The 13,499-nt window shown below is 34.7% G+C and overlaps 1 protein-coding gene across 1 annotated transcript in view; it reads left to right on the top strand.

Moving 5' to 3' along the window:
• Nucleotides 1-13,499, top strand: part of LOC131034967 (uncharacterized) — a 97,160-nt gene that overhangs the window by 76,478 nt on the left and 7,183 nt on the right. Inside the window, exons 5-6 of the mRNA XM_057966587.2 lie at nucleotides 7,002-7,141; nucleotides 7,258-7,288. Of these exons, the coding sequence (XP_057822570.1) occupies nucleotides 7,002-7,141; nucleotides 7,258-7,288 (171 nt within the window). The remainder of the gene's footprint in view (nucleotides 1-7,001; nucleotides 7,142-7,257; nucleotides 7,289-13,499) is intronic.

Raw genomic sequence — 13,499 nt, 5'->3', positions numbered from 1 at the left:
ACAAGTATACTTCTTTGTAGGAGAGCAATTCACTCCATCAAAGCAACATAATACATCTCCAAATGGTTATCACAATCAAAGCGGAGGTCAAAAAAAAATACAGTATGACCCCAAAAGACGTTCGATCATACAATGTAGCATATGGGGACATTTTGCTAGAGATTGCCAGGAAAAGTAGGAAAAAACGCAATTAGTGTGAAAATGGTGTGGACTTGGAGACCATGAAGACACTAGATGTCCAAAGCAAAAGGCTAGCATCAACCTAACTGATGTTGATAGGCAAAATGAAGTATTGGCCATTCCTTGTTCCCAAGCAAATAAGGCTATTTACTCAAACCCATGTACATAAAAAGAAAGGCTTCATGAAGCAATGGCCGAAGTGGAGAATGCTATGGATAATGAACACTTGAATGTGGTATGCGTTGTCATCTCTATTATTAACTCATGTATTTATTTTACCCGATAGAGCAGTAAATGAAGGTCTGATCTTTACTTTCTGAATGATTGTTATTACTTGCTACAAGTAGTAATTTCAATTTGGTGTGCAATTTCTAGGTGATTTCACTTCCATTCTGCCTTTTGTAGCAACATTGTTGTGTGTAGTGCTGCTAGTATTGGCTGCCTTCCACTGGGCACTTGACCCTTATTTCCATCAAAACAACGGGGATGAAGAAGAGCTCGAGGAAGAGGTTGCACAAGGGTTGAAACACTTCCACGAAGGCCATAGTTACCAAGGAGAATGTGATGTTGGCAATGCCATTTCCCATGGAGAATGTGTTTGTGTGGCTTGTTGGGTGGGTTGATCATGTTCCTAGTAATGTATGTTGAGGTTGGGCAACAACTCGAGTTGGAGCTGCTCAAGGGCACATAGTTGGTTGACAAACATTGATTATTTTTACAATGTCCTGCTTTTAACCTCCCCCCTTTTCAATAATATTAAAACCTTAATTATAATTAAAACGTTTAGCCCTATAAACTTAAAAAATAATGTTCATGGTGAAATACATCTTTTTAACAAACAATAAATTCATTTAGTGAAAGTTTAAATATAAAAATATGTATATTTTATTTATTACTAAGTTACCGGTTTAGGTTCGGATTCGGGTACAGATTCGCGGATTCGGCAAAAAAAAAAATCTTGGGTACGGGTACGGGTACGGGTTTGTCCGTACATATATATATATATTTTAATTATATATATATATACCCATATATTATATATATGTTCAATATATACAATCCATACAAAAATAAAATATACAATGTGACTTTCCATACATAAATGATAAATCCATAATTATTAATTGCCAATGCCAATAAATATTCATATATCGCAAATGTAATCAGTAAACTAATAACTAAAGTCTAATATCATATTCATAATTTGCAAAAAAGATAATATTCAACTTTCAAGTCTTTTTTAAAAAGTCATAAAGGGGCGTATTAGAGTTTTATTATTAAAAAACTATTTTAAAAAGTCTTTTTTTATTGTTTTTTATTGTTTGACCCGTGGCCCTGTTTTTTGTAAACCACGGGCCTGGGTTCACGCGGGTCCCCCTGGGTTCGTCTTAGGTTCCACTCGGGTCCTTCCCAGGTGGCTCGGTTCCCTGTGGGTCCTGCGACCCGGCCACCTGGGAAGGACTCGGGAGGAACCCAAGGAGAACCCGAGGAGAACCAGGACCGGGCAAGAACCAGAACCCGAACCTAGGCCAAAAGGGGAAGAACCGGTAACTTAGATTTATTAAGGAAAGGCCTTAAATGGTTTACCATTTAAATATAGACACTTTGAGGATATAATAGAAGTTTGGATTGAATGAAGGTTAAGTGTATATATTTGTGTGATTTTTATATGTTATTTGCAAGGATGAACCAAAATGAACCCAACCCCAATTTTTTTTTTCTCCATATTTGCTTATTGAACCCCCTGAATCTAAAATCAAACCCAAATTGGCAACGTAGATTTTCTTGTATATGTAATTTTTTTTTCATCTGCTAGCAATCCATTTTTTGCATTCTTTATATCTTCAGGACTTGTTATATGTAGTCATTAATGATCCGTAATTTTTCTTTAGTAACAAAGCTTTATGAATGTTCTTGTGTTTTGTTTAAAGATATTGAACTCTATCTTTGCAAGAAACATTATAAAAACAACTGTCCTTAATACCAGCTATAATTCAATAACCCAAATAAGTGTTAATCTTAAAAAAATCTGATTTTAAAATATCTTCGGCCTAATCAGCCACGGTTTACAACAATGTTCAATGATTTTTTAGGGTTTAAATGACAACAAAATCCGTAAAAAAATCACCTGAGAAATGCATTTATTGCCCACCAGCCTGTCGCAAACCCTAATCCTGTGAAATTGATATTTAATTGGGGTTTTTTGTTGATTTATAGCATAGTAACGAGTTTTGGCTCTCGGAATGTGGTTCACCATCAAAGATTCCAAATTTCATCAGGTTGTTGAGAGTTAAATTGTAGGTAGGTGACCTTGAATGGATGTATATTTCTAATAGATGTTAAAGACATTAAAATAGAGAACCGTTATTTGGTATGCTTCTACATCTGATGTTAAGGACAGTAACATGGAATGGTTAAGAGATGTGTTGTATTTTTCTAAGTAGTCCACACTATTGTCATTTGCCTTAGGGTCATAGCAATGCTTTCCATGTATATAAATTCAAAGACACAATTTAGTGGGAAATGGTAGACAATATCATATATATATATATTAAGTAAGGCTTCTATTTTATTTTTTTAACATATCTGAACCTAATAAGAGTACTTGCCAAAAGTAAATATAGAAAGCCAAACTAAACTGAAATGAAACTCTATTGGCTATATCAACCTAAAGAGGTTTGATTTCTTGGAATTCTTGTGATCTTGACTATTCAAAAGAATTTTAACGTTTCAGTTGTCAACAATAATATCAAGGTGGCTGTTTAAACTTTAGACTATCAAGGTTAGTTTGGGACAAATTTACTTTTCAAACGCTAACAAAGTGTGATAATTTCGAGCTTCAATTTTCCTCTGGCCATCAAGTTTAAATGACAATTACTTTTCAGATTCTAAAGAAGTGTGATAATTTGGAGCTTCAATTTGACACTTGCCATCAAGTTTTAATGACAAGTGAGTAGGGTAGTGACAAATTGTATAATCAAGTGGGAAGTAGAAGTATATACATAATAGTATATAGACATTGTGGAACCGGAAGCAAAATGGTTCCTATCAAAAAGATAAAAGTCAGTGTGTAGTGCTGAAAAATAAACTGTAGCAATATTTTATATCAAAATGAAGGATTTTTTTTGGTAACATTAAACTTCCTATATATTCTGCAGGCTTAATGCTTGTTAATTGGTAAAACACACTGCTTAAATGCATGCCCTGTATTTGTTAGGGAACTATATTCCATTTAGGGTCATCATATAGATGGGCATTCAAAAGGCTTGCAAGGAGTACAATAGTAGTACATGAATGCTTTAGACATATATAGCATAGAATTCCATGCATGTTATAGTTATTAGGCAAATGAATGCATACCTTTAGAGAAGTCATGCCCTAGTCTTGTGAGGATATCTTAATACCTCTCGAAGCAGGCCTCATATATTTTCTCTTTAACAATCCAGATAGATTTCAGCACCATCAAATTGAAATTGAATGTTCCCCGTGCTTTGATTCATTGAAATTTGTACTTATATGTAATGTCCCCTCTTCTCTAGTTGCTATCCAGATGCATAAATTCACCTGTCACCCATCTCCACAGGTGAAGTTCAGTGTTTGGAGATGATTGGTTAGCCAAAGAGGACCCATATTTAGTCATTTTCTTGCTCTGGTGAGCTTTATAATGTAACTTTATAACTTTTTCTAAAAATAGAAAAAAGTTAATTTATTAAACAACTTATAAACATCACCTTGCACAATTGCCTAGGTGATAAATTTATTTAAAAAGGTGGTCAATTATTCATGAGGAAGCAACCCTCAAGGTGGGCATAGCATTAGGAGGGGAAAAGATTCCATTGGAATCTTTAAAAGATGCCAAGAGAGAGGTTGAATTTAGGGCAAAGGCATAAAAGAGACTTGTACGTGCATTTTTTCTCATCGTGTTTTATGATTTTTGGGGAAAACATCTTCTTTGCAGGTCTGCAATGTACATTGCAGGTTTCTGGTGTGGATTTGGAGACGAAGGCCTCCATTTTTGGGTGGAAGGACGAAAACCCTTTCACATTCTATCAATTTGGAGTGCTGGGAATGCATTTATTTGGCCAATAAGGGTCATAATCAGAGGTTTATTGACAGCTAAAGCATTATTTCAATCTAATATTCAGATCTGGGCAGAATTGAGAAGTGTTGGACTGAAATTTGAGCCATTTTGGAGCCAGCCGTACCATCCCAGCTAGGCTGTACCATTGCATCTTACCTGGGGTTCAATAAAAAATAAAATAATTGGTTCACAGCTGGTTTTTTTGTACAAAAATTATTGTCAGCAGTAGGGATTGGTAATTAAATCATTTCTTCAGGTTTATCTCAGCATTGGAGAGAGATATGAGCGAATCAGTGGGGAAATTTGATCAATTTCAGTGAAGTCTCCTGGGGGCCTGAGGGATTTAGCATCAGCTTCATCCATTTGCAAGAATTGTTTTTGATAATTATTGTTGGAACAAATAAACCTCATCGGAGGCCTGGATTTGCTTTGGACATCATTATTTTGCAAAATATCAATAAAAACCTTCATTCCAGGTTAGGTGTGGGGCTTCCTGGTATGCCATTTATTTATCCTTCTTGGTAGAGAATCTGTCAAAGATTTGTTTTTATATTTGCTGTTATTAAATTCAGAATTCTGGAATTATATTTCAGTCATTTATTTTCTTGTATTCCGCATTCAAAATTCATTCAAAGTCGAAAAACACAAAAAAATAAGAAAAGCATCAAAAAAACCAAAACAAAACCAACCAAACCCCATCACTGGTCAAAGGAAAAAAAAATGTAAAACAAAATCAGCAGTTTGATTAAGATTTCAGTTTGGAATCTTCATTATAATCACTCAAATTATCAACTCAAAATCCGTTAATGTTTTTATCTCCATCATCCACTTATACGCAAAATCAAGAAAAAATTACTTGAATAATAATAGATAAAATTATGGCTCAAATTGTTGCTCTCTTTGTTTGTACTAGCAAGTCTTTATTATTTAATGGAAAAATATTTAACACTCCCTTTACTTTTGCAAGTCTACTAAAATAGCTATCAATGAGAACATCTCAATAGTATTTATGGTCTTTTGAGATGTAAAATTCTGTTCAAAAGCATTTTCTATTACTCTATCTTGAGCTATTTGATTCAAAACCTTTTAAGTTGAACTTTGCAATTGCTTCCTTTGTCAAATTATTTTCCTTTCACACTCTTAATATAGTTCTCTTTCATACTATTCTAGAAATCGCAAGTACTGTTAAATCACAAATATGAACCAGTAGATTCCTGTTTTGTAATCTATGATGTCTACTCAGCAAAAGAAAACTGTCTTCAGCCTAAGGATTTTGAGATCATGGAGGCCAACCTGGATAGTCATGAGGTTGAATGACTTAGGAGAGGCTCTGAACTAGGAGCTTCATTATCAGGACTTGCAGCCGTCTTGCATAAATCTATTTGTAGTAGCAGGAGTCATTGGTTATGTTTGATTTTTTGAAACTTTGTACTTAGTTTATAGGTTGACTTTACAAACTATATTATAATTGAAATTTTGTCAACTGTAACCATCTAGTTGTTATTTATGCATTATGAAGTATGCTTTGTTTAATGCAATGCAATCAGCAATATGAATATAAACAACAAAATCGTATTTTCTACAATTCATGGGTTAAACTATCTATTTTATTTGCTCTCTATATCTCTGTGCTGTGGAAATGCCCTTAAGTTTTTTGAAAATGTAGTTTTTGTCTTTTTTTCTACAATTTTTACACATTTTTTTTAAATTCCAATTTTTTCAATAATCTTATACTTTTGGTTTGCCAATTTTTTCCTGAAACGATTTTTGCTGCTATGCAATAACCTACTGTATCCTTTACTCTCTGTTTGGTCAAGTTAGCAATGATTCATTGACAATCAGCGCAAACCTCTGACCGAGCTTCTATGTTATGAACTGAAGACCAATTGTGAAAATTGTTTTATGATTTTAGGATAATTACTCTTTTCTGTGATATGCCTTTCAATTCTAACATAATAACACATTCCTTTTTGCTTAGATGTCAATCTGTTATTTATTTCATAAATCAAATTCTGCATCTGTTCTTTTTACCAGTCCAGCTTTTTTCATTCTCATGAAAGATGCTGAAAGCCTGGAAGTTTTACTTTCACTTTGGATGAGGGATGATGTCTGAGATTATTTACCTCAACATAGGGCTTCTGTTTCTGAATTTGGATAATGGACAGTAGAATTTTGAAAATTTCTATTCAATTTCCATCACTTTTTATGGCTTTTTGAGGATTCTCTACTTGGTTGGCATTTGGGCTCCTATCCAAGAAACCAAAAACAAGGGATTGTCTTGAAAATTTTCAAATTAGTCATTCCGTACGACCATGAACCGGCTAAGCAAGACACCCCTGCCTGGGGATACCATCATAGGACACATGTTGTACCAAACAAAAGCAAAATATAGCATACATCTGTTATCTGAGTTCTGCAACAACCTAGTCTATAACTGAAAAAGCTTAATAGTTAATTTCACAGAATTCAAGCATAAGTTTGATGCTAAACAGAACAATGTAATTATGCAGCAACATAAAAGAGAAAGAATTACACCTTTGAGCTTGCGGCAACCTAGTCTCTTATCCGTTTCAATTGTTTTTGAGCATTAAAATTATTGCAGGAATTCATTTTCTTCACATTAATAAGCCTTCATTTGTCCAGTATTCTTTTTGCATCATCTCAGTGTATGTTGACAGTTGAATTGTGCTCTGTAAGTGTGCTATGTTATTAATCGTTTTGATGTTATGCTATTCTACAGAAAAGGCTAAAGGTCCGTTAAGTTTTCTGTCTGTCTGCTATAACGAAAAAGGCCGTGTTCAAGTTTGGACCCGACACACTCATGGAATAAGAGGAAACTTGATTGGATTTTTGCATGCATTTGACCGTCATATGAACATGGTACATCATTATAACTCATTTTTGAAGTCACTAAATAAAACATAGAGAAAACTCTTATGAACATGGTACATCATTATATTCTTATTCTTCTGATAAATAATTCTATAGTTTTACAGATTTTGCAAGATGTGGAAGAGGTATATACAGGTCAGTTATCACCTGTAACCAAATTTTGTCTTATGGATTTTTAACATTTGATGTCTTTAATTTCAAATGTTAGTCAATGAATTACCAGTACAAATTGTCCAGTTTTAATATTAATTTTTGTTTTTTGATATGGTAAGGTATACATTGGGACCAGATACATACATCAATCCACTAACAATAAGGACTGCAATGCCAAGGCTAAATCCATACAATCCAAAAGGCTACCATTAAAGATTCACAGCCTACAATAAGACACAAGGGGCACTACAATTGCTAAAAACCAAAATGCTAACTACACACAAACATGAGGCCAGTCTAAAATCAATGGGGCCATATCAGCTGTTTAAACTGATGCACTCACCATCACTTGTGCACCAACGTCTCCATCACCTCCAGCCCTTGCTTGAAGGCTGCTTCCAGCACCACCACGTACCTGCACTTTCCTACACACATTCTCCTCCTGGTATCTAAACTTTTTCAGGGAAAACCTCAAATTTTCTAACTACCTTGCCCAGCTCACTATTAGAGAGTGATAGGATGGAATATGGACAAGGAAGTTCAGCTATGCTCCCTGGGGACATGTCCCTTGCCAAATTTGACTGTTCCTGAGGGGATGTTTTGGGGACAGGTAGGATATACCCACACCCCATCCCTGAATTTGCAGAAAAACAGGAAACATTCCAAGTATTTTTTTTTTAAGGAAATGCCTAGGTAGTTAGCTGTCCTTGGGACACCTAGCCATCCCTTATGGCCCAGGCATGTTTTCAGTCACTTTTTTGATTCCATACAACTGGGACGAATTATCAATCTTCAGCTTTAAATGTAAATATATATATCTCATTTTTCATATGAACACACGTCAAAAGATAATTTTTAGGATGCTAATTTTATAGTCCTTACCTTATTGATGCTGTTACAGGCTGTATGGTACTGTTAGGATATAAAATCCCTTTAATCAGATTTAGTAGCAGGACTGTTGTAGCTGTATGATGGCCTTTTCCCAACATAGTATTTTTAATATTTATAAGATAGAGTTAAGCCCTAGAAGGTACTTTTAATGTTATTGATCAGTCCGTACAGGTGATATCATATTCCTGTATGATACATCTGGGTAATGGAAGCCCTCACTTCTCGTGGTAGAGGGTTAGCTGTAGGTTCAGTCCAGCTATACTAATTTTCTACAGCAGCAAATAAATCAGCAATAAATGATCATATATGTAGGAAATAAATGAGTAATTTTAACATCGAATTTAAATAAATACCTTTTTATTTAATATTAATAGATTTTAGGGACAGTTTAAGAGGGAAAATTAAAAAATATACTAAAAAAGATATCTTCGAAATGTTCATGTCATCAGTCTGTACACTTGCTGTCGACTTTACATTGACAGATTTTAGGGCCAGTTAAGATGGAAAAATACACATCAAAAGATAACATGTGGATGCTTATGTCATCAGTCTGTACACCTGCTATTGTAGGTCTGTAAAATACAGCCTGGAGAGGGAAAACCTTACTTTGTTCAAGTTTGGTGTCAGGACTGTTGCAGCTATATGAGGGTTTTTTACTGACAAAGTGTTCATGTAAGGGAGAATAAAGCACTAGATGGCATTATTCATGTTAATGATATTGTCAGTCTATGCATCTGATATCACATCCATTTACATAATAACTAGAGCAAAGTAATCATTACCTTTTCATGCTGAAGGTTGATGGTTCATCCCAGCCATATGGAGTCAAAATTGCAGTGTTCCAAGATGCTGATTAGGGAGAGCTGCATATTTTCTATGTTTTTGCCATTTTGTAGTTGAAACCTGCAAGCCTTAGGGTGTTTTGTTGTAGTTGTTATATAATATATATGCACAGTGAAAATGAAAGCAATTTAATTTTGTTAATTCAAGTCTAATGTTATGTATTAAGGTTCTATAATGTCTACAATGAATGCCTTATCAAGATTATCATATGAATATTTGTGATTACCTTATATTTTAAAATTTGCCTCCCCAAAAACTCGAAAAATCCATCCTTGAAACATGTTGCCCTATCCGCTGCTGTCCCTGTCCTGGAAATTTGGGGGAGCATAGAGTTCCAGTTTTCCATTCTGTAATGCCCCCACTTTGAAATAGAATTTAATTATAAATAATAATAATAAAATTAAAATATAAATAATGAAATTAAAATATAAAAGAATATAATGAAAATTCAATTAAGTTAATGAATGGTCAAAAGACATGAAATGAAAAGTTGTGACTGTAGAACACAGGTTTACTACTGAGAGGAGGGGGAGGGTGTTGGTGAATCAGTAGTAAAGCAACAAACTTTTTCTTCTTATCACCTTATTAACAGTTTTATATGAAAGCACCAAACTGAAAGATATAAAAATGCAACACACAACTGAATCAGTGCACAAGAAGATACATGAAAACCCAAGATGGGAAAACCACGGCGAGAAATGCTGCTAGGATCTACCGTCCTAATCCAGCTTCACAATTGAAATGATTTACAAACATTTAGGGCACCAACCCAAGGAATCACCAAATCCCTTCTCTATTGAGCACCAACTCAATCATCTTAGAGCACCAATTCTAGAATCAATAGATCTAACTGCCACTTTCGGATCAAATATACAAGTACACTTTTACACCCTGAAACATCAATGTGTTCTTTGAATAATCTGAAAATATAAGCACACTGAAAACCAGAAAATGATTTGTATATCAAATATCTTTGAGTATTTGCAAGATAATTTTCAGCAAAAGATATTGAATGTCTCTGTATATTTGCAAGGTTATATTCTGAAAATAGTAATAAAAAATCTCTGTATGTCTGCAAGACAAACTCAGAAAAAGAATAAAGATCTGAAAATTGTTCCAAACTCCAGTGACCCTGTCTCAACATACTCAAAATAGATGTCAATCTGCAATTTATTACTCTATGACTGTCATAAATAAGAACTCATAACAATTCTGAGTCAATAAGTAAAGAAATAATTCAAAATCATATCGTGATTCAGTCTCACCAACAAGTCTGCAGAATGTATAAGTGTTCTATGAACTATATTATTCTCATTTGTGCTCTTTGTTTCAGACTTTTCAATTCATATTTCTTCCTTACAACATGTCACAGGCAATCACTAAAAATCCTCAGGAGAACACGTATTCTCTTCTCTCAAACGTATCATAGGTAATCACAAAAAAATCATTTCAAAACTGTTTGCTCAATCCGTCTTAAAACAATGTCCATCCTTATTGATGGTTGTGGATTAGTTAAAGACAGTTTGTAACCGCTTAAATGGTTATGCCAAACTATTCTCTAATCGTGCCTTTGTCCAAAAAGATAAATTTTTTTTTTCGGTTCCAGCGAACTTAAAAGAATTTAAAAACAGTTGGCAACCAATCTATTGATTAGTTGGAGATGACAACTAATCCAAATACTTTATCAAAGAAAAATATATCTCACAACCAACCATAAGATTTCGATTTTGTATGAAGAGGACACGATAGCACATAGTAACATTCTGAACCAGATCAGAATTCTTCTCTAAAAAGAACATAACGTCTACTGAACTTGATTGCAGAAAAACCTTCAAAAAAGAAAGGAGGATACGTGCAGACATTCATGAGTTTTCAGATTACTTGAACAAATATTACGTATGTGGAACAAATTGAAAGTCCAAGAGCAGTCATTCATGTGCCTTCAGAATAGATACAAAACATTCATAACAAATCTGAAGTTATGAGAACAAGATCAATCATTATGAGGTTTATAAGTGTCCACAAACCATCATTCATTGGGAAATGGATTTGCTAACATTTGACATCAATGCCAAACTGATTTGTTAACAGTGACTCCTTCAAACATCAGATATAAAAGGGAGAAGAGAACCTCATTTGAGGGGGGATAATTTGGGAATCAGAAGTGCAGATCTGATTGTGAAAGGTTGTGTCCTTTTGAAAGGGCAGAAATACTAAAGAGTTGTACTCTTTCAAAGGGTGCTAATGGTGAAAGGGTGTGTCTCTTACTAAAGGGCATATATGATGAAGAGGTGTGACCTCTCCCTCACATGGAGAGACATAAAGGAAAGGAATCAAAAACATCCAGTGATAATCACCATTGATCAGATCAGATCAGATCTGTTATTAAGTACAGGCAGTAACATCTTTGTTCTTGGTGGTATGCGTGAGGATGTGCTGAATGTGTATGCTTAATATATGAAGCTTGATAATGTTCTTATGCAGAATTTGGTAGGAATATTAATATAGACTGCAATATGTATGACAGTAATACTTAATTTCATATACATTCATAGTACATGAAAGACCATTATATATATAGCCCAGCCCTTAGTCTTCCGCTAATGCCTACGTAGGGATAGGGGGTTTGTGTAGGGAAAGGTGGAGTAATTCAGTCACTAGATGGGTAAATTCCAAGATGGGTAAGGACATATTTTTGAAGCCTTGAGGGAGAGTTCCAAGATGGGTGTAAACATATGTTCCTAAGAAACCTTGAGGGAGCCCCGCTCGTAGACTGTTTCCAAGCGTCCTAGCTTAGTAAGTCCACCATCTTCTGTTAGGGTTAGGGAAGAGGTGAGGGAGAACCCTAAATTTTATTAGTTATTTATTGCATTATATATACTTCTATTATCAATAACCTAATTTAAGGCATAATGATGTTAAATGATGTATGCAACTATTGGGAAATAGGTAGCATTCTAATAGGGGACATCACACATTCTTATGTGTGATCATTAGGGACTTAATTACTAAAGACAGATCTTCGCAATAATTGACCAGCTGCTCTGCTGGAACACGGTGTAGGTTTTATCATGAAGTGCTCGGATTCACTCAAGAAAGGGTTGTGCTACCCAAGAAAACCTTACATTACTAGGATAATACCACCATCATCACTTCCTAAAAAGCAAAATCAGAAGTGTTTGAAGAATTTCAGAAGTTCGAGTCATTAGTAGAAAAAGTGTCAAGATGTGCAATCATGACTCTTAGGTCTGATAATGGGGGTGAATTCTGTTTCAACAAATTCACAGATTTCTGTACTAAACACGACATTAAATGCCAATTCACAACATCCTGTACCTATGTTACCATGAGTTTCCGGGATGGGGAGAGTAGGGGATGGGGGGATGCATTTCCAAGTCCCTATTCTTCAGATCATTTTTGGAGACAGCTAGGGGATAACAAAGGGGACAACTACATAAAAATAGGGAATTTCAAAAATATATATGGAAGTTTTAAATATTCATATGATAACATTGATAAAACATTCATATATACATTATAGAACCTTGTATTAACATTTGTGTCAAATTGAGAGTTCAAATAAGAGTCAAAGTCAAACAAATTAGCAAATGTGACAATGTCTAAACTTAATTCAAATTGCTTTCATTGTTCATTGTCTATATGCATATGATATTAAAAAATAGTATACAAGTTACAAACTATCATACTTGCTATAAGATTGTTAATGGAACATAACATATCACACTGAGTTTGCTTATGCACCTAAAACTGATTTTTTAACAAATGAAGCAAAATACTCTTCCTTTAGTTGAAGCCTGTTACCTCCTGAACTTTGATGTCATAAGATGAACTACCATGATAGGGTACATAGAGCTTTTCAATGATATATATTTTGGAAAACCAGTGTGTTCCCAAGAAGTTTTGGGCGGAGGCAATTTACATTGTAGTATATCTTCTGAATAGTTCTTTGACACATGCAGTGAAGGAGAAGACCCTAGAGGAAGCATGGTCTGGGAGGAAACCAAGAGTGAGCCATCTTAAGGTTTTTGGTTCTATTGCCTATGTCTAGATTCCAAATACCAAGAGAACCAAACTTGACTCCAAGAGTCAGAAGTTAATGTTCATAAGATAAAATGACAATCATAAAGCCTACAAGTTGATTGATGTGGACATTGATCGTTTGACAATCAATAGGGATGTGGTGCTTGATGAAGAAGTTGGGGCTTTTCAACTTGCTTCTGACATCATGAGTTATAATTATCGGCCTCTAAAGGCTAATGATTCAGGTGTCTAGCTTCCATCAGCTACAACTAAATGGGGGGACTCTGATGATTCTGAACATGTGGAATCTCCTAGACAGGCACTAGTACCTATGCCAAAAGAGTTTCTTCAAGAGAACTTGGATTAGCATCCAGATGATATGATACCAGGCAGCCAAGTCATGATGGCCAGCTGATTT

The sequence above is a fragment of the Cryptomeria japonica genome, chromosome 8 (genome assembly GCF_030272615.1).
Source record: "Cryptomeria japonica chromosome 8, Sugi_1.0, whole genome shotgun sequence".
NCBI lineage: Eukaryota > Viridiplantae > Streptophyta > Pinopsida > Cupressales > Cupressaceae > Cryptomeria > Cryptomeria japonica.
This window is presented reverse-complemented; position numbering and strand designations above follow the sequence as displayed.